We start from the raw sequence: 24445 nt of genomic DNA, 5'->3' as shown, positions 1-24445 counted from the left end.
CAGATGTTGGCAATTGCTAGAAGGCAATCGGAATACTTGGCAGAGGGTAGCTTGTCACTTTGCAGAGTATGGTTAAGTCTGCTTTTTCTGGAGTCTTGCAAACCGCATGCTAGACCCTTAAAACTGTTTTTAATACTTTTAATCTTGCTATTTTGATCATGTTTACTTCTGCAGAGCTGCTTGGAAACACTGAAAATTAATACAAAAGTTTTGCAAGGGTGGGCTCAGAGGTATATTCAGTAGTCATAGCTGGTAGCCAGTAAGCTGCTTGTGCTCATAAAAAATTCTTTAGGTTGTGAAACACATTTGCTGAAGCAGTTGAGAGTTGTAGTCCACTAAGAGAGGGAATATACCAGCAACCTGGACTAGTGCCACAAATGGTATCGGACATCAGCCTTGAAATGTCACCATGAATGTAGGTGGAATACTAGAACAGTGTTTTTTAGGCTGCTGGCAAATGGTGCATCCACTGGGCGTCTGAGGCTTGCAGCTTAGTCATAGGCACAGTATAGGAAACGGCAGCGCACTGTATTACCACCGACTTCCAGACAAACCAAGTCTAAATACCCTTCTGTTCCTCTTCCCTGCCCAGGATAATGCGATCTCATGCTTTGTTTTAGATTATATCTGTATCTTAACTTAGTTTAATGAAAGGGATTGGATGCTGCAAAGTCCTGCTGTCAGGCTTACGTTGTGTATTTAAGTAATCTGTACTTTGGCCACTTGAGCTCAGGCAGTGTGTCAGTTGGTTGCCTTTCCTAGAGTCTGTTTTTTCTGGCTATTGATAAAACTCAAATGTGTTACAATATTTCTTGTAGAGGAGACTTTGCGAGTACATAGGCATGATCATGCTTGAGAGGCCAATGTGCCTCTCATATGTACTGAGAACTGCAACTTGGTGACAGGACGTGTCTGCAGCTTGGATCTGACTCGTGGCAATCAACTCTTTTCTTGGTCATAAGCCAGTATGCAAAATTACCACAGGTAGAAAGCAAGTTGGCAGGAACTCCTGTGTTGTAGTTGGGCCACAGAGCTCTAACAAGTCAGCTGAGCCATGTGCTTTGCCAAGGTGGCTTTGCTTTCTCAAAGAAGGCATGAAAAAGAAAGCAATGTTCTTTGCTAGTTGTTTCTAGGTATTTAGGAGACTAGGGTATGGCTGAGATGTGAAACACCAGTAAGGGTAGATTGGAGAGTTTGGTGCCCACTTGAGCTGAGATGGTTCTACCATATATTTAAAGGACCAAAGAACATGTCATTTCAAGAAAGTGTCTTAAACTTTGCTGTCCTAAAGAGGTGGGACAAGACTGTGGCTTGACAGTATAGTCGATCACTTTAAACTGACTCTTGGCTTGGCACGAGCATGGATGACACAATGGCAGCGGGTGCTTCCATAGCAGATGGTCAGTGGTTAGCCTGCAGAGCCTGGCAGGCCTCTAGTCCCTCTGGCATAGTTTTGTTATATCTCTTAAGTCTCTCTGATAGTTTACAGAGTGTTCTAAAATGGTCCTCCATAAAAGTGAGAGGAAGACATGACTGCTCAAAGCATGAATAAAACATGCTGACTTGTCGCCCACATTCTTAAAATGTATGCAAGTTTACAAGTTTAGAGGGAGGTCCTCAAAATAAGGCAGTGATTGGTTATCTTGCCACAGCGCAGGGCTGCACTAGCTAGAGCATACATCTTTACACATAACTGAAGAGCCCACATAGATGCACTTAAGTGGGAGTTCAAACTGTTTTTAAAAAGACTCTTCCTTCACTTCTCTTTTCAGAGAGTGTAGGACTTGTATGAAAGGGGGAAGCCTGTTTCCTGGCTCTGAAGGCTGCTGTTTCTCATTATGCAGAGGTCGAATATAGATGTAAGCTTTAACATATCATTGCATCAGTTCTTCAGCAGCTCTGGAGTTTTAAAACCTAATCTTTTCAAATGGAGACTTGGGTTTGGATCTTGCTGCATGACTCTGGAATCCAAAGGACGGTTATTGTGCTGTAGCTCTTATTCTAAGTTCTATAGCTTCGTCTAAACCTCTTTATAGGAGAACGCACATTCTGCTAAGGGGCAGCAAGCCAGAGGAAGCCAGCATATCTAGTGTGCCAGTGTTTTGAAAACATGTACGTTTTATAATGAGTGATGTTTCGTTACTGGCATCTGAAGCAGAATGCTGTTTTTGTGTGTAAGCCTTGCCTGTGACTTTCTGATCTTTCCTTCTAAGCCATTTAGAGTCTTTTTAGTTTTGCTGAGCTTGATTTAAACTTCAAATTGCTCTGTTATTTGTGAATGGCAAGAGTATTAACAGGCAAAGTTTGCTACGTTTGGAATAGGTGAGTTTAAAGAACTTCCTCTTGTTTGTCAGGAAGCTGGAAATTGCTTAGGCAGTATTATGAGAAGCTACCTTTCAAAACTCACCTCCATAGCGTGCTTAGGAGTTTAGCTGACGCGTCTGGGTGTTCCAGTCTAGAGATCTGACTCTGCGCGAAGCTTTGCTGCCTGGATGTGAGCCTTTGTGATGGTTCCAACTTCCCCACTCATCAATGGCTTGATGGGAGACTTCCACTGCCAGTGGCAAACGCATCTTCCAGAGGCATTGGTGACTTTGAACTGTTGGATAGCAACTTACTACTGACAGGTTTTTTAAATGTTAGTAGTCCTAACTGAATCTTCCACCTCTCAGGTAGATGTTCCGTTGAGTTTAACAGAATTTTTTTGCAACATCAAGAAATCTGCAGTATATGAAAGGCTGCAGGCTCATGTTGAAGAGTAAAGTCTACTGGTAGTTGATGTTAGTGTTTTCAAGATTTTTGAGACTTAAACTCACCTGTCTGTGTGGCGGAAGCAAAGGATTCTTGTTTAACTGGTTTAGTACAGGGGAACATAAAGGAATTGCGTGTTTGGTTTCATTTTTTTTTAAGTAAGGAGAGAGTAAATCTCCATCTAATCATGAAGGATATTAGTCAGTTTGTGTAAAAAAAAAAAAAAAACCAAAACAAAACTGTTTTAAAGCACAGCATTCACATATGAGGTTTTAGGAGCCATCTGGTTTTAGGAACTCTTATGGTCTTTCTGTTGCGTTATAGATACATACAAGACAAAACGGATTGAAATTATTGTACCCATGTTATAAAGTACTTGCTGTTTAGTTGGACTGCTTCAGTATGCCTCTAGGAGGTCATACTGTTGCACCGACTGTATGGACAGGTTTGTATTAGACTTGGTTTCTTTTTCCTACAGAAATGTTCATGTTTTCAACAGGACTGTCTGCATATTTGTGGGCATTGCATTCCCAGTTAAGAATTTCAACCCATGCTAAGCTTCTGGTGGCTTGTCAGCGCAACAGAGTGCACAGGCTTGTTTGGTTATTTTTCAGGCTGACCCTACTGAAGGTTACATTGTCCCACGATGTCCAGTGACAAAATAGCTGGACTTTTAGAAGAATCTGGCTGAGACAGTAGAGAAAAAGGCAGACCATGGTCTGGATATTGAAAGTTAGATTTGTCAGCTGCTGAGCCTGCCTACTGTCACTGAAGCTGCTTGCACGTTGTCTCATCCCCACCCTATTTTTTTATGTATTCCCAATGTGTAACAGTTAAGTAGTGCAGCTGAAACATCTTCTATTATATTTTCAGTCTCATTCAGATTTGTAGTGGATTACAAATTGCTGTTCTGGGCAGAGTTGATAGGCTAGTGACAGTTTCACTTCTACAAGTTTATTAAAAATAAATGGTTTTCTGAGGAACATAGATCATTTGGGGTGGAAAGGACTAACCAGGGTTCATTCTTCTCAATAAAAACAACAGCAGCATGGCAACTGAAATAGCTCATGTACCATGCCTCAGTTGATTACTACTTTCTGCCAGGTGTGGTTGGAGTGTAAGATCGGCCCAACATGTAAAGGCTGATTAGAAAATGCTCTAGTGCAGAGATTACAGTAAATGACCCCATGCTGCTGTGGAAAACATGAAATCCTTGTTTTTCTAGTGTAGCTGTGCTATTCTGGATAAAAGCTGCAGCTGATCCTGTTACTGATATGCTAGTAAACAGCCAAGTGATGAGAGTTACAAATTGATATAACCAACAGGTAATGTTAGGGGTTGTTCACCCTCATGGAAGGATAATCACAGGTCACGGCTGGAATTCTGGTATCCAGTTACAGTAGTCAATTAACTAGATCTTATTGGCTTTTCTCCTTCTAAGCAATAATTTTGCAATGATATACCCCCTTTAAACTTGTTCTGTTGTATGCAGCAAGACCTAGGAGGCAACAGGACTGTGGCTTTAATGCTTGCATGGATGGAGAAAACAATTCTAGCCCTTAGAGGAAATTGAATAAATGCTTTGAAGGCTTAGCAGAAGATTGGTAGATAGCTGCAGTTTCATATTTCTTCTCTAAATTAATGTGTATTTTGGTTAAGGCTTCCAGGTTCGCACTGCTGAAGGAAATGGCTTGTAGAATGAGGTTTGCCATGTGGGATAAAAGTTCCTTTTTCTGCAAAAAGTTATTGGTCAAATGCTTAACACAAATGCTAATTCTAATATTAGTAGGGTTTTTTTCATGTCCCTGCCTCCCGTAGTGTTTGGCATCTAAGATGCCATATTACCATAGGACAGGGAATATAATTTCTCCAAGACAATTGCTTTTATATTTTAACCTTATAACCATCAGTTGGCGTCCACCAAATGCAAATGGCATTTTGTATATCTTAAACTATTGAGAGCTGTGCAAAAAAAGTAGTACAATGGTGATTTGTGGCTCAGCTGCTACTTGCAGTAAATCAATAAAATAGAGAAGTGGCACATCTAGCTCCAGAATTACTTGATGTTTCATATCAACATAAGCAGAACTGCTCAACTATTGTCTTTGAGCAGAAAAACACACATACCTGAGCTATTCATGGAGCAGGATTTGGATAGAGTGAGAGTCTGGAATGGGATCTCTGGGTGAGAGGAGAGGAACATTAGAGCAGTGATTTCTCCTCTTCCCCCTGTTCTGCTGAACTTGTATTCTTGCCCGAGACAAATTCTTTGGTATTCAAAGTGAGTGAATTCTGTACAAGATTGAGCTTCCTGCTGCTTTGGACACGGGAAAGATTCCATGCTTAATAACTAAGGCTTTTGCTACAGTGAAGCTGCTTGAAAAAGATGTGGTGGCTGTGGTCGGGAAGAAACCAGGCAGGATTCTTTGACCATGGGGCCTTTTCCCCTTTGCTTAGTGTTCTGGTTTCATGTGTGTGGGGCTAAAAAGCTGCTTTCCTTAGTACATTTGTACTAGGGAGTTTGTGTAGCCCATCTTCTGGGTGACAGTTCTATTGTTCCAGATATTTAATTCCCAAGTAAAATTGAAGCTTTTATTCTTCTGAATAGTTGGATCATGGGTGTCGGTAAGGTCTTGGACATTGTCCATAAAATACATTCATCACTAATTAATTAGCAGTCTTAAAGACCATACTTAAAACCCCAATGATTGCTGCTTAAATTTGAGCTTCTGCAGCTGGCCTGAATGTCATCTTTCAGTTGTATTACCCTCAAGAGAAAACTCAAATGTAAACACTAAAGGTAATGCACATTATTCTTCCCTAGTGTCAGTGGAGCTATAAGTTTTTGGGAACTTTTGTTTTAAGTAAAAGGTATTCATAGTTCATGGAACTTGAAGGAGTTGCTTATGGCAAGAATTTTTTAACACATTATAATCACACTTTTTCCCCATTATTAGTACTTAGGGAAACAGCTGCCTTAATTACACCCTTTCAGATCCAGTAGAAGACAGAACTGACAGTTGGCTTCCATTTTCCCCTTTCCAAGAGAGCTGGACCTGAACCTCTCAGGAGGAAAAGCCACATGTATAAATCATTAAGGACCGAAAGGGACACAAATCCAATGTAACTGGTTTAATACTGCTAATGAGCTGGGGTGGTTTTTGCAGATGACTTAAAGACAAACATCTTGCCTTGATATGGTGGGGAAGGAAGGGTGCAGACTATACGAAAATGCATTGGAATAAAATCCAGCAATGTGTATGGGCAGTAGATTTTTCGGCTTTGTTTTCAAAACAGGTATTTGGTGATATAGGAAGTGGTTTGTATCTAAAAAGGAGTAGTGTGATAAGATGATTCTAAGGCGAATTAAACTTTCAGTTTGAGAAATTGGAGGAAGCTCCAAGAGAAATTTGCTGGTACTCAGTCATCTGCCCTGTCTCTCCGGAAACTCTTCATGTGATTGATAGGGAAGAAGAAAGGCTTCTTCTCTTCTGCAAAGCACTTAATACTATGGGTAGTGTGAGTATGCCTATGAGTAGGCAGAGAGGAAGAAACTATATGTAAAAGGTTGTCTTGGTGTGGGATGAGGTTGTGTGGTTCAAAGAGTGACTGCCATGACGTCTCAAACTTCACGATCTGCAGCAAATATTTGTCCTCACAAGGGTCTGAGATGTTTGGGAAGAAGGTCTGTGAAGTAAGGCTGGAGAGGGGAGGTAGCAGTCCCTCTAGTGATTTGTAGTCATGAGGACTATAGCTGCATTACCGAGGAAGTCTTTATAGTACCTGGAGAGCATGTGCTCTGTGGAAGATTGTGTTTAGGTTTGTTGAGTAGGCATAGGCAATATCTGGCAGATGCTGGACTTTGATAAAGGGTGGGCTTGCTGGGTTCAAGGTGAGATGTAGTAACTCTTGAGGTAGACTTCTGGGAGGAAGGAGGAGACAGCATAAATTGGTGTTCTGCTTGGGGAGATTATTACAAGCCAGATTATGATGCATGTTTGTGGAGATGGGGCAAGCTGGGGGTGAAAAGAATAAATAGTAAACTTTAACCCCACAGATAAATTCCCTACTCTCATTTGTGGAATTGCTTGATAGTCAAAGCCAACAACATTAAAATCATCTAATGTTCTCATGAACAATTATCATAGAAGCAGAAACGGGTAACTTTGTTCTGCTTTCCAGTACTGTTTTGTGGTCAGTCTTCTGTAGGCCTGGAAGTTCAGCTCTTGCATTGGTTAGCACAAGGGTGTAGCAGCTTCCTGATACAGTTCTGTGCCTTGCAAGGGAGGACTTCTACTGTTACTTGCCTATTTAACTTTTTTGGTTGAGGCTTTTAAACTCTTACTTTAGGCCACTTCTTTCTGTTCTTGACTAGCCCGGATTTGGAATGATCCTGCATTTCCTTTTCTATAGGTTCGAGGTGTTATTTAAATACTTACAAGCCAGAAAAATAACTTGTGAAGACCATTGTAGTGTTCAGCATAATAGGAAGGGAGGTCTGTGAGGGGGTTACTCTCAGAGAGATTTGGCAAAGTTTAGGAACTGAATGTATGAGACAGCTCAGATGCTGAGGCAGCTCGCCTGTTAATTCAACCTGGAATGTCAGCTGCTCTTAAGTTGGCACCAATACCCCTCTGAACAGAGAGGTCTTGTGCTCTGCTGCTTTTTCTCTGCAAACTGAAATGTAAATTGTGAATAATTAACTTTGAACTGGGGAATCCCAGGTCTGTCTATTAAACAGTTGAGTAAAAAGAACCCAACAAAACTGAACTAGGAAACCCCTGCCCTGATCCAGAACACAATCTGAAAAGGTAAAGGAATAAGATATTCTTTAAGGTGTTGTAGATTCTCTCTCATTAAAAAAAAAAACACCCTTAAAATCAGGAAGTAGTTTTTAATGAGCCTGAGGAAGTCTGAAATTCTGAAGACAGTGAAACTTTCTTGCTGTTCTCTTTTTTTACCTTATAAGCTTAACAAACACCAAAATTAGTTATATCTTTTAATGGTCTTTTTAAAAGGTCATGAAGAGCTAAGGTGTCTTAACTTACTTTTGTCTTCCTCACTGAACCCTCTGCTGATCTTCCTTGGTTTGGCAGGTTTATCTTTTTATTAATGAAGGTGTTAATCATACTCTAGCCTTGCTTCTCTTCCCTGAATAAGTTGCAAATGTCTTAAGGCTGAGTCAAAAAATTGGCTAGTCAAAGAGTTTAAAGGCTGGTGTTTAGATTTAAGTTATGTTGTCAAAGAATTGACAGCCATTTATTCCTTTTATGTGCATAGGTTTTGCATCTGAAAACTTAACTAGAAAAAGTATATTCAAGTCCAAATTAAATGTATAATTTAAACAAGGATCTCTAGACTGAAGGAGTGTTCAAAATAGCAGCTAGCAAGATGTGAAGAGAGGAAATAGGAGAAATCATGTACTGTGATTTGGCAATTATAATTTAGTCCCATAGTAAAACAGATTTAGATGAAGGGTATAGGTCTTCATTCTTCAACTTCTCCACTTGTGTGAAAGTCGTGGTGAAAGCACTGGCTGCTGTTGCTGTACCATTCCTGGTTTCTTACTCTGCTTGGAATTTGTATTTGAGCTCAGTTTTTGAGTTTGGGGATTAGCTGTCGGTATATGTGACATGGATGCCTGCAGTAGCAGAAACTTCATCAGGTAGGTACCTTTAATCCTTGTTTGTGCTACTTCTGTGTACCCCAAACAGAATCACCTTTGTAAGATTGCTTCATATGGCTTCTGATGGGCTGTGCTTCAGCTGGTACTTCTTAAAATGATCTCTTTTGTATTAACAAGTCCACCTGTGACTTGTTTGGAAGACTCTGAACTTCATTGTCTCTTTTGAAAACTAAGTTTCTGTCCCACCAGTAAATGTCTGAATCTTTTGAAAATCTAGCTTCTAGATTTTCTTTTTTCTTGTATGTGTTTCTTTTTCCTTGTACCTATTCTTCCCTACCACACTGAAGGCAAATGAATTTTGCCAAGTCTTATTTTAAATTCAGCTTAGCCACCAAACTCTGCTGCTCAGGGTTCATTAAAGTTAGTTATGCTTCTGAGTTGCTCCAGATGCTGATGATTGCTGGTTAAGCTGAGACTCTATGGTATTGGTGAAAGAAACCCAGGAAGCTTGAATTCCTTAACTTTGTGGTGTGACTTAATGGGAAACAGCTCTGCAAGAATTAACCCCCATCTCCTTCCCCCCACCCCCCCCAGATGATGAGTAAAATCTTCATGCATGGTTTAATTCCTTTCTGTGCACTGAAAGTAGTAGGCTTAAATTTAATCATACCTCTATACTCAGCACACTATAATTACTTGTGTCCTGAAACATTCAGAGCTGCAGATTGAGATGCCGTACCCTCCAGCAGTTTGGGGAGGAGGCAGAAGTGACTGACTGACTTCAGAAGCAGTGCCGCAGTAGCGTATAGGAGTAGTGCCTAGTAGCCTCCGTTGCCAGCATTGCTGTGGGTGGACTCCTCTGAGGTTTCATTAGCTAACATCCACCGATGGAATACACAATGTATAGCACCCCTCTTCCATAGTGAGCTATGTACTGAAACTTAGGACTGAAAGCTTGCAAATTTGATGCATGTTTCCTTATACTAAGGACAAATGCTATCCTCTGCAGTAAAACCTCTGAATGAGGTAAACAGTGAGCAAGCCACTTGTGTCTTGCTTCTAGGCTTTTACAAACCACTGTCTTATGCATTAATCAGCAGTACAGAATAAAAGATTATCGGCCTGTTCATACAACAAGATCAAGGAGAATTGTTGGAGCTCTGTGAGCTTGAACTGCTGTCATTCAATAGCATGGCTTTACTAGTGTAATACTTTGTCTGCAGAACTGCCTCCTTCAAAGGTGGTATTACTGAGGTTATAGAAGTTAACTTTACATTTCAGAAGGTGTTCTGCAAAAAAAAAAAACCAGTACCCACAACCAAAACAAAAAGCACCCTCACAACAAAAACTTTAAAAACTTGGCGAACAGATCACGTAATTTGTCTTCTGTCTCATTACAGAAAATCATTCCACTGACCTGAAACTAAAGACGACTTGCAGCTTTTATGCCCATACAAAAGACAACTTTGAACACAAGCACTGCAGTTTTCACATGCTTCTGAGCCATAGATTTCTTGTATCTTAAATGAGTCTGTTTAATAGAAGTAAAATGCCTCAAAAATCACTTGCCATGAATTAAAAAAAAAAAAAATTATGAAACTTCTGAATGCTTCTGGTACAGCAGTGTGGGTTTCTGAACACACCAGGTGGTTCTCAATAGCTGATGCAACTCATCGGTCTGTTTAGACATACCTGTCCTCTGGACTTTTCCTGCCCTGCAGAGACAGAATCAGTACTTTCACAGCAGTCTGAACCTTGGCTTTCTGCTCTTGGCAGCATTAATGCCCTCCATAATATGGGGTTGTGTTGGGGAGGGAAAGCAAGTCTGTGAAGTGGTGACCTTGCTGCTCAGGTGAACTGAACTCCTGTAGAGTGTTTACAGCAGACTCACATAGTTTAGGTGTGCAAGGATCGGTTGAAGAATAGCCTGTCTGCTTCTAGGGTAGACTATTTGTCATCACTGAATGGCTTCAATAGTTGGATGAACATTTCTAGTCTGGGGGGGTGGGGAAAGAAGTAAGTGGAAAATCATTAACAATGGTTACTATCCTCTCAGGGAAAGTAAAAGATGAGTATTTTCATTAGTAACACAGATAATGCTTAGTATAATAGTTAAACTTTTTAATTTTTAACTTTTTCTGCTTAGGTCTTCAAACTTTAAGCCTCAAGTCTACAATTAGGTCTGTATTCTGTGCTCTTTGTGTTGCATGAAGTCTTCTCCTGAAGTCTTGCTAAGGGCTGTGTCTGGCATCACATGGGTTTTGGTCATGCAGTTGCAGTATGTAGTTTCCAACTGTGTCTCAAAAACTAGGTAATAGCTTGTAGAAGGTCATTGCTGGCTGCCTAGCAAGAGTCTGTAGGTAATAGGTGATGTAGTAAATCAAAGATCCTATCAGCAGATGTGGGATAGAGATGCTAGTGGAAAGCTTGCTGCCCTACTGTTTTTGATTTAAGTACTTATCTTAATTTCGTGTACTCTCCTGTGCAAGTCTACACCTTCCTAACGTACAGGATACAAAGCTGTATTTTATTCCTGTTCCCTAAGACAGTCTAATGTCTTATTTCTTCTATGTAAGGTGCAGTTGCTTGCAGAAGACTATTATTCTTCAGTATAAACTAATGTCTATCCTTGCCTTCTTTCCTACTGTTGAAGAGGTCTTAATGCATGGCTGAATGCTGTCTAGGACTGTAGAGACTCTAGGAGGTGTGCTGTAGCATGCTGATGAAACTCTAACCTCTGAGATGACTAGAGTATCTGTTTCCGGTGATACCTCTTTTTCCTGATGTGACTGGGTTCAGTGTGCTTGACGTATTACCTGTAAGTGAAGAATTCAATAATACTTATTCATCTAACCCAGAGGTAGCGAACTGCCACAATTAACTTGAAAACCTGCAAGCAGTAAAGTCATGAGACGTTGTGTACCCTAACTTCATCTGGGATGAAGATGGAGAAAGGCTGGGGCATAGCTCAGGGCAGAATTGTTGGAAAGCTAGTACTGTTAGACGAAAGAGTCAGACCAGTGTTGCTCTCAGCATGTACTAATATAATATCAGTTTTTGGGGTTTTTTTGTTTTGTTTTTTTAAATGTAGAACATAAGCACTGAACTTTGTCACAACCATGGCCTGCAGCCTGGTGGACTGAGAGCTTGGCTGTGCTGCGAACTTTTCGTTTTATTTGTAGCACCTAACACCTTCCTTTTCTCTCTTACAGACTTGATCCAAGCAACTAATGAAACAAACGTGAATATTCCTCAGATGGCTGATACGCTTTTTGAGCGAGCAACAAATAGTAGCTGGGTAGTCGTATTCAAAGCCTTAGTTACCACACATCATCTAATGGTTCATGGAAATGAGGTAAGTGTAATCAGCTTTCTCTTGAGACCACACTGGCACGGAGCAAACTCCAAGCCAAAAACGTTAGTAGTGCAAAGTGCATCTCTTCTGAACCAGTAAGGACCTGAGAACAAAGGGCAAGCATGATTCTTGATGAGGAGCAAACTTACCTTTAACAACATAGTTGGAGGCATGCCGATTATCTGTCTCTTCATTTACAAAACCGTAGCATAAGGGCAAGCAGCAGCCTGTTCCAGGATGCTGACAATTTATGTGCTATCTGAAAACAGAGCTATGCAGAATTAAAGACTACCTGGGACTTCCTGACTAGAGTCAAAGTTGATGTTCTGGCATGTGTGTACTGCCATCCAAATAGCTGCTCTTTTTGCATGAGTATTAAAATCTTCCTAGAGCTGTAAATTCAACTTGATAGCCTTTTGGATTGTGTTTTACTTGCCCTTGCTTTTTATTGACCTGTATGGACTGGTGTGTCTGCATAAAACCAAAAAGCATACTTAAAGAGCTTTAGTATGAAGTGAATATTTAGTATATTGTGAAACAATTCCTCCCTGGCTGTATATAAAGTGTTTTCATGCAATGAACTTCTCCAGTGTCACAGCATAAATTTTTACTCCTGTCCTATTTTTCCAAGTTTTGGCCAATATTGTGATTTGCTTTCTGTAACTGTTTCAGTCTGTTAGTCCCTGTACTTGATGTGGGCCCTGCTTGTTATTAAAACAGGCCCTTGGCTTGGCTGAAACTGAGGGCTGCTGGATTGAAAAGTCTGGGACTTGCCTGGATATGCTGCTTTGCAAGCAGATAAATCTTGTGCTTCCTCAAATCTCTTTGAGAATTAACCATTTTTACTGCTCCTTCCACAATCTGGTTTGTATTTGCACAGAATCTATTTATACAGTAGGATATTTAGTAGAGATTCAGGCTAAACATAATTAATTTGAATGGATGAAAAAGGTTTTAAGGAAGGTATTGCAGGCTAAAACAAAAATCTGGGTTTTCATGTGTGTATGCTGGAGCTAGACTGGTAATCGTCCTGCTAGGAGGTACAAAGCCTTCAGATACAACCTGTGATAAGAAAATAACTTTGTGTTGCAGAGATTTATTCAGTACCTGGCATCTAGAAACACATTGTTCAATCTCAGCAATTTTCTGGACAAAAGTGGATCTCATGGTAAGCCTACTCGTGTCTATAATCTTAATGAGATTCCAAATAAGATACTATTGTTAATTTCATTCATAAGATGCAAATAATATAAGAAAGTGCTGCTGAAGCCTTTTTATAAGTCCTTAATGAATACAGGAGCTCAAGGCAACTGCTGGACAACTTCAGAACAATGTTTCTCAGTTCCTGCAAAATTTTTACTCAAGAGGTGAAACTGTACAACTCCCTTAAAGTGCTGGTTGAAATCAGGGCTGGGCAGGTCAGCTATCTCCTTAACTGTTATGGGAGTTAAGGATGAAATGGATAATTTTCCATTTAGTTTTTTGGTTTTTACTCAGTCTTAAATGGTAATTTGGTTGCTTGGGGACACTGTACTTCTTAGGAATTGTCTATACAAATGTTTAATTTGGGGAGGCAGAGGGAAGGCACCAAAAGAACTAGCTGGTTTTGATTTGAGTAGTGAATTTGGAAGGTGTAGGCAAAAATTAAGGAGTTCTCTCTAAAGCTTACAATGTCTGCTTTTCTACTTTGACTCTGGAATTATTAGTGAATTTTCCTGTTTCTTCACTTAACAGAGAAAAAGCTTGTTTCATGGTAGCTCTAGTAGAGAAGAGAGGAAACATAATTCGGCAGCTCTCAGAGAATATTTGTAGACAGGAATGCTACAATAATGGGCAAGATCGAAGCAATGCCATGTTATTCCATCTCTCAGTGGAGACGTGACATCAAAAAGAGGCTTGAGCATCTTTTAGAAGTGGTAACACAGGGCAGGAACAAAGCCAAACAAGTATTAAAGCTGTGTTCGTCTAAGCAAAACGTGCTATGCATGTTCAGAGATACTGGTATTTGGCAACAATGAATTCTGTTAAATGCATGTTTTTGTGTTCTTTGCCACTTGCTTTAAACTTAAATTGCCATTTCATAGATAATACAACAGTGTGTCATAGATAAAGAGGCATCAGAGTTGGTAGTGTTAAGCCTGAGTTGTCAGAGATACTTAATGTTGAGAGATATTAAGGAAAAATACAGTCAATGACTAAGTTAAGGGGTGTGGATTTTAACAGAGGTAGCAAAAAGGGACTTGTACTGAAGAGGAGGATGAGTTGCCTTTGGCACATGTTTCTGTAGCTTAGAGGAAGAAGCTTTGAAAGAAATACCTGAAGGATAGACTGTGATACTAACTGTTCAGAAGTGTTACAGGCTTGAAGGTCACTGAAGTTTGAGGCTGCTTGTCCAGTATCATGTGCCTTGAAGATCTCTGGTGTGACAGTTCCAAGAGGGCACTAATCTCTTTGAATGCCATCATAATTTCTTTGTTCTGGTAAACCGAGTCAGGGGAATTTTGAAGGTCGATATAAGAGTTGAAGGGACTGACATATGTAAAATAGCAGGAGCGTTTAAGTTGAAATCGATCTTTATCCTAGAAGTCATGTACCAGTTAAGTATAAACTTGCTGTTAACTTGGCATTTTTCCCCGTTAATACAGGGGTAACTAATTTCGCCACCAAATAATGTTACCACATAACTGTGTAGGAGCCACTAGTGGGTTTCCCTGGGAACCATGCCACTGGTGCATTGGATAAATCTGTTGGAAGCAGAGGACAGTGGTAGATTGTTTTGGTGCAGCACTGCTGCTTTTTCTTCAGAAGCTGGAAGATGTCTTGTGATTCCTGTTCTGTATGTGTGGTTGTCTACTGCAACAGAGATCGCATAACCTTAGGGCCTATTGACTGTATATTATAATTTACTAAAGAACCTCCAAACAAGCATGAAAATTAAATGTAAAACATGTAACTGTTTTTTGCAGGTTATGACATGTCCACCTTTATAAGGCGTTATAGTAGATACTTGAATGAAAAAGCATTTTCCTACAGACAAATGGCATTTGACTTTGCAAGAGTGAAGAAAGGGTAAGCAAAGCTTAGATATGTAAACTGATAGGGTCGCCTGACCCATGAAAATCTTGTTTGTGGCATTACACTTAATTTTAGTGTCTCAGTGACTCAGTTCTTACGTTCTTTGTTTAGCCACAATGAAACACCAAAATGGTTGGATCTCTTAAGTATTTGTAATGGGTTAAAAATTGCACAAGGAGGGCAGGAAAGACTGTGGGTGGTAAGGCAAATACTGAAGACTAAGGTGCCTTGCAGAACTGGGAGCTTTTAGTGCTAGGGACTATTATTAAATTGTGCTGCAGCAAGACTGTTTAGGATTTGGAGAAGGAAATACTCTGAAACTATATTTAGGATGTTTTATTACTCTTCAGACCCTTTCCATAAGAAAGATGACTGACTACAAAGGAAAACTGAAGTGAACACCTGAAGTTCTTAGCAGGCAACACAGCAAACAGTTATAAACAGAACAGAATAAGGTTGTAAACTATTGGTTTTATTTCCCACAAGGGCTGTGTTTAAAAAAAAATGTTAACCCAGCCCAGAGTAGTATGTTGGTATCCGTCAGAACATTTTTTTTGTCTCTGACTCCTCTAACTGGGACTTCAATGGCTCTAGATTCTCTCTAGACGCACAGACAACACAGCAAGTAGCATAACACCCACTGAAGGTGCAGCTTAATTGACTGCATGCTAAAGATGTTCTTGCTAATCATGAGTTGCATGCAGGATTGTTCTGGCAGTTCCAGTGTATTCTGCAGCTTGGGATTCTGAGCTGCTAGTGCAGGTGTCGCTGCCAGGCTTTCCTCTCCTGCTTTTCAAACTGTCGTGTAGCTGGATGCCATTCCCACAGTGGGGACCACAGTTATCTCTTGAACCTATCTGGAATACGAATCCTTAAGAAGTTTTTGACATGAAGACTAGTAGCTAGTTGGATTGATATTTCAGGCATGGTTTGATCCAGCAGGCTGCTGTAGTACTAGCATCTTAAATTCCCTTTGTCACCTAGTGCCTTCAAACACTTCATGTTAAATAAACATGAATTTGAGTTGCTGGGAATCCTTCTATTCCTGCCTTGCTACATGTTGCTGGAAAGGCTTTCTGTGTGTGTTATTTCTGGTGCTGAAAACAAGGTGCTGCCTCAGAGTATAGCATAAAATAAGTAAAATGGTAGTATGCATTCCCCAAGAGGAGATGCTGTACCTGTCAGTGGCCAGAACAGGGCAATACATAGTGGTGGTTGTGCAGGTTTGTGATATTCAGAGATAAAAATGGGCATGCGTGAAGAGTGCTGTAAGAGTATGGGCAGCAATTAAGGAATGCTACACATCCATGATGGCTGCATGATCCTGTTGGAGTAATGGTTCAGGACTGACAGGGCAGGTCAAAGTCAGTGCAAGTGCCATGAAGGAGTAATGGAATTTAGTATCCAGGAATACTGAGGAAAGAAGCTCTAAGCAAAGATTGCCCTGATTTAAATTGTCATTGAATTGGCATGCATATATTGTGGCATTTGATGGGGGGAAAAAAACCAACCTATAGAGTTTTTTGTTGTTAGTGACCACAGAAGTGTTATTAAAAAGTACTCTTAGCAATGAGTTGTCATTAGTTATTCATAACAAACTTAATGCACAAAGACTATCAGTTCTCTACTTCTGCAACAGTATTTCTTGTCAAGTTATTTAAACTCTGTGTCTTCTTTCCATAAAAAGATCAATCTCTTGCATTCATCACTCTAACACAAAACCCTTCTTCACCTGCTGTCAGGGAGTGTGGCTGAATGAAGTATTTTCCATGACAGCTCTTGTGATGTTGCGGGAAGCAGGAGAATCAGACGGTGTTCCAAATGTTTGAAATGGGTTACAGCAGCTTTAAGCTTAAATTTAGACAACAAATCAGTTTGGGGAGAGGGGAAACACCATGGCTTCTAATCTGTATTCCCTCTTGCAGAGCTGATGGTGTAATGAGAACAATGGCTCCTGAAAAGCTACTGAAGAGTATGCCAATATTGCAGGAACAAATTGATGCACTACTTGAATTCGATGTATGTATTGAAGCTGACCCAGCATTAACACTGGGCAGTGACTTACAAATGCTGCATTGTCATTAAAACATTTCACCTTGTAGGTAATGCTTTACTGATCATCCCATTGTGTGGGCAAAAAATGCCCTTTTCAGTATCCCACTGAGGTAGAGTGAGGTGAAGGATAGCCCTTTCCTATACGTACAAAATGTGCAGATTCTACTTTTTTTTTGTAGAGAGGGTAGGGGAAGAGTTTGGGAAATGAGGACTCTTGAGGAATGCTGGCTCAGAGCTGGGAGTTTCATCTTCTGCATCAGTGAGGGGAAGAAACGGACGAAGCAAGGAGACTGAAGAATCTTTTTTTCTGTCTCTTGGCAACCAACTTCTTTTTGGGGGGAGAGAAAAAGCCATTAAAATATCACATGTACATTGTTTGGCTTCCTCAAAACCTTCGTCTGGTTTTCAGCTGTAAACTGGATTGGATAAACTTTAATCTAGACTATTCATAGAAATAAGCGTCTGCAATATATTATAATGTAATAAAGTTATGAATGTTGGTGGGATTATTTATCTGCCTTAAGGATAAAAACAGGAGTCAGTTATTGTAGGAGGTACAGTGTAACATTGTGAAGAGGTCTTTGAAGGAATCCATCTTGAAGTTGTTCTGTTCTTGGTGGGCAGAAGGACACGCACCCAGGTGGAAGGCAGGGCCCACTACAGCTTTCAGAGGAAAGCCTAAGAAATACACGTCTCGCTAATGTATGTTTGTTTCTTAAATGGCATAAGAATTGTGATAATGGTGTTGGAAGAGGAGATATTTTTTAATAAAACAAAGATCTTTTAATAAATAAGCACTTATTTTCTGCCCAAGTTAATGTGAGAACTGGAAGGGTCTTGACATCATTAACCAACTGTATTACCTAGTAAACCACTGAGGCTTTGTTCAGCTCTGTTGTGAACTGACATCTTTTGTCCAGTTTCATTAAAGCTTTGTTAATAGCATCTCTGCTTTCCACCTCTGTGATAGGTGAAGGATTCAAGACTAAGATGTTTACTGTTGATGGGGATACTCCTGTGCTATAGTGGATTGTTTTGGAGTGGTGAAGAAAGCAATCCGTGATCTGCTAACTGAAACCTTTGTTTGGTTTCTTTGTGTGAAAGCTTGTATTCACTATAACAGCATCAGATACCTGGTGCACGTCAAAACTTCTGATTGCATTCAGTAAATCTGCTGTAAATAACTGATATTTTATTTGTAGGTTCATCCAAATGAACTGACAAATGGTGTCATAAATGCTGCATTCATGCTTCTGTTTAAAGATCTTATCAAACTTTTTGCTTGCTACAATGATGGGGTTATTAACTTACTAGGTAAGTAACCTGGTGTTTATATCTCACATACCACGACCAAGTGAAAAACGAGTTTCAGATCTGCTTCAGTTTTTTTTACTTAATTTTCATTAAAACTTAATACATTTTTCTTGACCATTCTATTCTGAAGTGAGAGAAAACTTTAAGCTATAACCTCTTACATTAGTGTTCATCTGAGGCTGGATTGTCATATGTCCTTAAAATTGTACAGAAGTCTACTTAAAGACATTGCGCATTTCTGTGCCTAAAGAAACGTACAGTGCTGTGTGAGCTTCCTTAATATGTCCTGCAAGGTTAGCGAAGCAACTTTTGCTATTTGATTGCCCAGATTCTTCTGTTATATATGCTATGGGATAGCCTTATATGAAGTAATGTACTCCTGAATAACATTCCTGATCTGAAAGCGTGACTACCAAAGCTGGATCGCCTCCAGAACCCTACCTACCGCCAGCCTACAAAGTCTATAGGAGTGTGTGAGCACATTCTGAAGCTCAGACAGCTTGGCGTGATCACCAGCATAACACACCTTAAGCTGTCCCTGCAAAAGGCTTTGTTATGAAGTCTAAAACCAGAAGTTGCTGTAAACTGCAGGAAACACAACTGACCCTGTAGAAAATGAGCTTCAACTATTAAAACTTGTGAGCATGTCAGCTGGCCTATAAAGACAGCTAAAAACTGAGATTGCTTGGCCAGCATGACTGACCTAAAACTCTGGCTGCAACTACAACAGGAAGAAACAGAGAGGTTACAGAGACTGAACAGGCAAAAAGATGTTCTTGAGCTGTAAAGCTCAGACAATTTTTTTTATTCATGTTTATCCATATTGCAACACTTTCTATGGTTTCATAAAAGTAAGTCCCAGCTGTTTTGACTGAAACTATAGGCATAGGAAGCTTATGGAGCAGATACAAATGTGTTGGGCGTAACAATTGGATTACGATTTCGCTGTCTTCTGCTACTTAAAGCGTAAGTTTGGGTTAAAATACGTGGCAGTTATGCTTGATAATGGACACGAACTAACTTTAGAGAGCTACTCAAGTGGAAAAAAGTACTGTTCTTGGGAGTGAAGACAACTTGGGAGAGGACATATATTAATATATGTTTAAGTATCCTTAATTACTTTGAATTTTAACTTTGGTAGCTACTTCATCTGCTTATTTTTTATCTTTAAAAACCCGATTTACATCACACACAATGCTATGGCTGGTGGGGGAGCAATTTTCCAGTCTATATAATTCTTCAGCAGCTCAGTAAGTCCAGCTTCTAAATTCTACTAAGGACTAGGAATACCACTAGATTAGTGTCCAAGTAGAAAAATGTTAATGGAGTGCAATATTCTTGAAAAGTGATTTTCCTGAAAACTAGAGTTGCTGATGAATGCAGACCTAATGTAAGATATCTTAACTGAAATTTGCCGAATTATTTCTCTAGAGAAATTTTTTGAAATGAAAAAGGGACAATGTAAAGATGCTCTTGAAATCTACAAACGATTTCTTACTCGAATGACCAGAGTATCAGAGTTTCTTAAAGTTGCAGAGGTAAGTGACTTCCAGTCTTCTGGAGTCTGGCACTTAAGTATTTTGTGAATTTTTTTTAGCCTATATAAAATATTGATTGCACTTGTTAAGCATCTGACTCACTGTGTATGAATGTGAGGCAGTGTAGAAGTTCCTGGACCTGCTTGTTCAGCTGCTCTTGAACTAGTTAAGCCCTGCTTAAGGCTTCCATATGTCTCTACTGTGCAGCCAGCCTCAACTTTCCTGGTAATGTAACAGGTGACATGACTTCAACTGCGTCAATATTTCTTGGAAATGCTGCAATAAATGCATGCTTCTAGGATAGAGTTGAACATTAGAGGAAGATATAGCCATTAGGAATAAAAGCACAATGATTTTATAAGTATGCTTTTTAGCTCTTTGCAGCCAACTACAAGTTAACTGGAATGTGAGATTTTCCTGGTTTTGATCCTTGTTATCATCCTCTTATGTGGATAATACAAGTATTACATGGTTAATTAACTCTTTTGCTGGGCTCTCATTTGTGGTAGTTGGCTCCTTGGCACAAGATGCACATTTTCCATGTTTTATGCTTCATTATAATAGCCAGCAGTAATGAGCTGAATAAAGAGTTTGTTCCATTGCTAATTTAGTTAACTGTTTATGAAGGAGCCTGCTAGACTCCTGAATGGCATGTAATGTCTGATACGAATGTTGAACTTGAGGGAGTGAAGTACTTTAGACACCTATAGGTCAGCTTTGCAGGACAGGGATTATAGTGACTGTATTTCAGGGTTACTAGATGCAGTGGAGCTTGTTCTTCTGCAAAAGCTAAACCAACAGACACTTTGAAGAGCCACAGTGAAGCAACAGGACAACTAATAGAAGATTGCAGACTTAGACCTCATCTTGTGGTATTTGAAATGCTAGGAGAGAAGGGCAGAACAACAAAGTGACTTGAGCCTTAGTATTTTTTAGTGATGTCTTCTGGGATTTGCTCACTGGCTGGATTTCAGACAACTTCGTTAGGATAGTCAGGTATCTGGACAGTATGTGTTTGGCAGTTCACTAATGGTGTCCTCTGAGACAACAGTGTATGACCAGAAAGCCTTGCCTGACTTGCAGTATGGAGTATGAACTTTACCTGGGTGGAATCGAATTCCCTTTTTTTTCTTAATGGATATTTTTTGTTAAAAAAAAAAAAAACTGCTGCAGGTTGTTAAGGTAGCTACTGGAAAGATGGGCATCTGCGCTTGCGAACTTTGTAGTCTTTTTCTAAAAATAAAGTGCATTATAGGTTGAAGAGCGTACCACGGTTCTAGTCAAAATTAGTGCCTGCTGCAGTGGAATAACGCACTTACATTTTACCTCTTTTATATCCACAGCAAGTTGGCATTGACAAAGGTGATATCCCTGATCTTACACAGGTAAGCTTCTCTTGTAGTCTTTTTGGATCTGTGTAATAACTAAAAGTTCTGTAATTAGGAAGCATACCAGGAATGTAAATGTTGGTCGGAAGTCATACTACCTAACATTTTAAAGCCCTCCCAACTTGCAAGTAAGAACTGCCCAAAGCTATTTTTGAAGACTGATATAACTAAAATAATGTCTTTCACGATGTCTTCTGACCTATAGTTGAAGGGTAGACTGTTTTGCTGTTTCCTTGCTAAAGGACAGATTTTTGCAGCTTGTAGCTCAAGTTCATTTTTGACGACAGACTGCTTAGAGATTGTGGTGTGACTTGCTTCATAATCTCTCCCTGACACAGTCTTGGTCCAGAGATGAAATTCAGAGCCGCAGTAGCACTACTGTCTTGGTCTAGGTACAGTGACCTTGAAGTTTAAATGCAGCAGTTGTGATTTGATTGCTGAACTTCCCTGTCAGTGTGCATCAAAACTTTTAACATCTGTCGGTATGCTTCAAAACTTTTAACATCAAAATTCACTTATGCTGTAGCTGCTTAAATTCTTTTATGCTGGTCCATTTTCAACATCACTTGCAAATTGGCCTGGGTGCCTGGCTTTGTGTTTAATGTGAAAAGGATATTTACTTGGAGCAAGAGATCCATGCTGAAGAGTTCACTCGTGGCAGTTTTGATGCCAGTAAAATTGGAACTGAAGAGCAGCCCAAACTGCCTAACAGTTGTAAATCCTAGGTGTTCATAACCTATGAATGTGTAGTTTTTCAAAGCCTCTTGAAAGCTTGGTTTAAATCAGCATCAGAATAGTGGTTCTCTTGGTTAAAAAAGCCAGTTAAAAATTCTTAATGAGAGACATGATGTGAAGGTGGAGAGTTTTAATCTTTATGGGTTTCAGATGCTATGGGGCTATGAAATCTGACCACTCCTTTCAGCAGAGGAAAGCTTAGACTTGTAGCAGTGTGTGGAATACCAAACCCAATTCTGAAATAGCTGAAGTAGTATGTTCACCTAACTGTACCCCAGGGGCTAATTTTTAACAAGGTCCAGTCAGTTATGAACTAAGTCCTTGAACCAGAAGAACTCACCTTAAGCTCAGTTGATGAAATAAGCTTTATAAATTCCTGTAGCACTTTTATCTGCTTCTGCTTGTGTTGCATCAGCCTGCTGGAAAGGCTGCCTGTTGGGCCTGCACAAGCCCTGTTCTGCATCATCAGTCAGTGCTGCACTTGCTCAGCGGCACCTTAGTTGCTGCTAGTGGAGTGTCCCTTTCACCTCATGAACCAATGCTTTAAAATATAATAGAAATATAATAGTTCCTTTGGGGGGAAGGTATCTACAATGATCATCTAGTCCAACTGCCTGACCACTTCAGTGGTCTTCACAGGTAGTCCCTCATAGCTGTATTCTCCCAGAGGCTGCTTGGGACTCACTTGCTAATCTGCAACATGCTGTAGATTGTGTATAAGACCTAGGCAGTGTACTTCAGTGAAACTAAATAAAAGGTGAATAATAAATCTGAATTTCAGCTAATAAGTAATATATAATTGTATATAATATCAATGTTATACCTAAATTTCTAAAGCAAGCCATGGCAATAGTCAGCAGTATTCCACAAGAAGTTGGTTGTGTTGACACTTGATGTGCGTACGTACTCTCCAAACAAGTGGTCACAGTACTGAAATACAAGTTGATAGCTGTCATCTTTGAACTTTCTAGTTTGGCTGCAAGGTTTTGGAGGCTGAGGAGACATCTTGGCAGCTAAAGAGCTTGGCTTGTTTTTATTTATTAGCAATTCTTAAAGTATGGCAGTTTTGCCCCAAATAGCTAGTGGGCAACCCATATCTAAGGTTCCACCACGATGCTGACTGATATACTAGTCTAATGTTGAAGCAGTATCTAGAAGAAATTAAGCAATGTTCAGTGTTGCAAATTGGATACCAGACAATATTTAATTTCCAATTGTTGCATTGTAGAAATTTTCTGAAGCTTCCTCTGTGAATTCTGTTTGATAGGCGAGTTTCATATTACCTTGTTGGCTTTTAAGAAACCTGTGAATAATATATTGGAAAGCTATTTAAAGTGTGTAGAGGTAACTGGTTACAGCAAATAATGGATTTTTTTTTTAAACAGCTTTCTGCTTACGCGATTAAGTAGGCACAACTTGTATCTTATGCTGTAGCCTTTTTGAATATGTAGAACTCTTTTTTTTTTGTTTTAGCAAATGAGAGCATTTGCTAATCTTTTTCTTGCTGCTGGAGAGTTCTTGTAACTGTCATTTGTGTTTAACCAAATTCTTTCTTGTGCTTAAATTAGTTGAAAATTAATAAATATGCTTATAAAAGCATATTTAAACTCAAGCCGTCATTTAACGATTTCTTGAGCATTTTAAGTTTCTGCATGTGTTAAGTTACCTTACTGCTCAATTTTAATGCCAAAATTAATATGCAGACACTATAAATACTTAGCTGTGCATTGGTATTAGCAGGTACTAAGCATCCTGAAACATCTGATTTAGCCAGCCAGGTGGTTTTCAGCATACTGTATGTAAGAGCAGTGGATAGTCTGTTTTCAAGCATTGCAAACGGACTTTTTTGCATATGTATATCCTGAAATTAAAGACATTATTTATGAAAAACACTGTAGGTATTGCTGTCAGGAATTGTGGTTGATCTGAAAGAGACTGATAAAGAGAATTCCCTGTTTAAAGACTGTACCATTGATGAACCGGTAACCCTGATGAAATAGTTGACTATTATATGCTACTGTATCTCTCAAGGGTTTCCTCCTTGCTTGTTGATCTTGTAGGAGTCTACGTATCTAGACTCTATTTTTATACTGGAGTAGCTAAGCACACTCGTTTGCATTTAATGGCTACTTTTCCTATCTACCATCGTAACAGCAAGTGCATGCCTGGTGGTATTGCCTGACCACAAAAAGGTTGCTTAAAATAAAACCTAAGATCAGGGACGCTTGAAAAAGCTTAGGTTTTGTACATGTCTAAAATAGTGATCTTCCTGAATTTTGAGTTAGCTGCTGGGCTGTTACCTGTGCCTGCCTACCATTTTGAGAAGAAACAGCTATAAGGTTTTGTGATATTGGGAGTCTTGAACCAAAGGTAGCTGCTTTTGGGGGCATTGGAAAGGCCTTTTATTTGTTTTGTTTAGACTGCAAATATTATCTAACCCTCTGGTCATGAAAGAGGTCTGACTAAAAGCAAAACTGAAAGGATGACCTTCAACCTATTACTCTTAAAATTAACCCTGAGGATGCCTGTGCTGTTGTCAATGTTTAACACTGACTCAAAGCATGATTAGCAGCATGTCCTGGATTTAGGCTTCAGGCGCTGTTTAGTT

General features: G+C 39.6%; 1 protein-coding gene across 1 annotated transcript in view; it reads left to right on the top strand.

The window, feature by feature from the left end:
• SNAP91 (synaptosomal-associated protein, 91kDa) overlaps positions 1-24445 on the top strand; it is a gene marked incomplete at its 3' end in the record, with an annotated part of 64938 nt that overhangs the window by 7407 nt on the left and 33086 nt on the right. The window contains exons 2-8 of the mRNA XM_009578492.1: positions 11590-11732; positions 12825-12900; positions 14699-14801; positions 16733-16826; positions 18065-18176; positions 19608-19714; positions 21058-21099. Coding sequence (XP_009576787.1) covers positions 11590-11732; positions 12825-12900; positions 14699-14801; positions 16733-16826; positions 18065-18176; positions 19608-19714; positions 21058-21099 — 677 coding nt within the window. The remainder of the gene's footprint in view (positions 1-11589; positions 11733-12824; positions 12901-14698; positions 14802-16732; positions 16827-18064; positions 18177-19607; positions 19715-21057; positions 21100-24445) is intronic.

Source organism: Fulmarus glacialis, unplaced genomic scaffold (genome assembly GCF_000690835.1).
Source record: "Fulmarus glacialis isolate BGI_N327 unplaced genomic scaffold, ASM69083v1 scaffold34045, whole genome shotgun sequence".
NCBI classification, from domain to species: domain Eukaryota; kingdom Metazoa; phylum Chordata; class Aves; order Procellariiformes; family Procellariidae; genus Fulmarus; species Fulmarus glacialis.
This window is presented reverse-complemented; position numbering and strand designations above follow the sequence as displayed.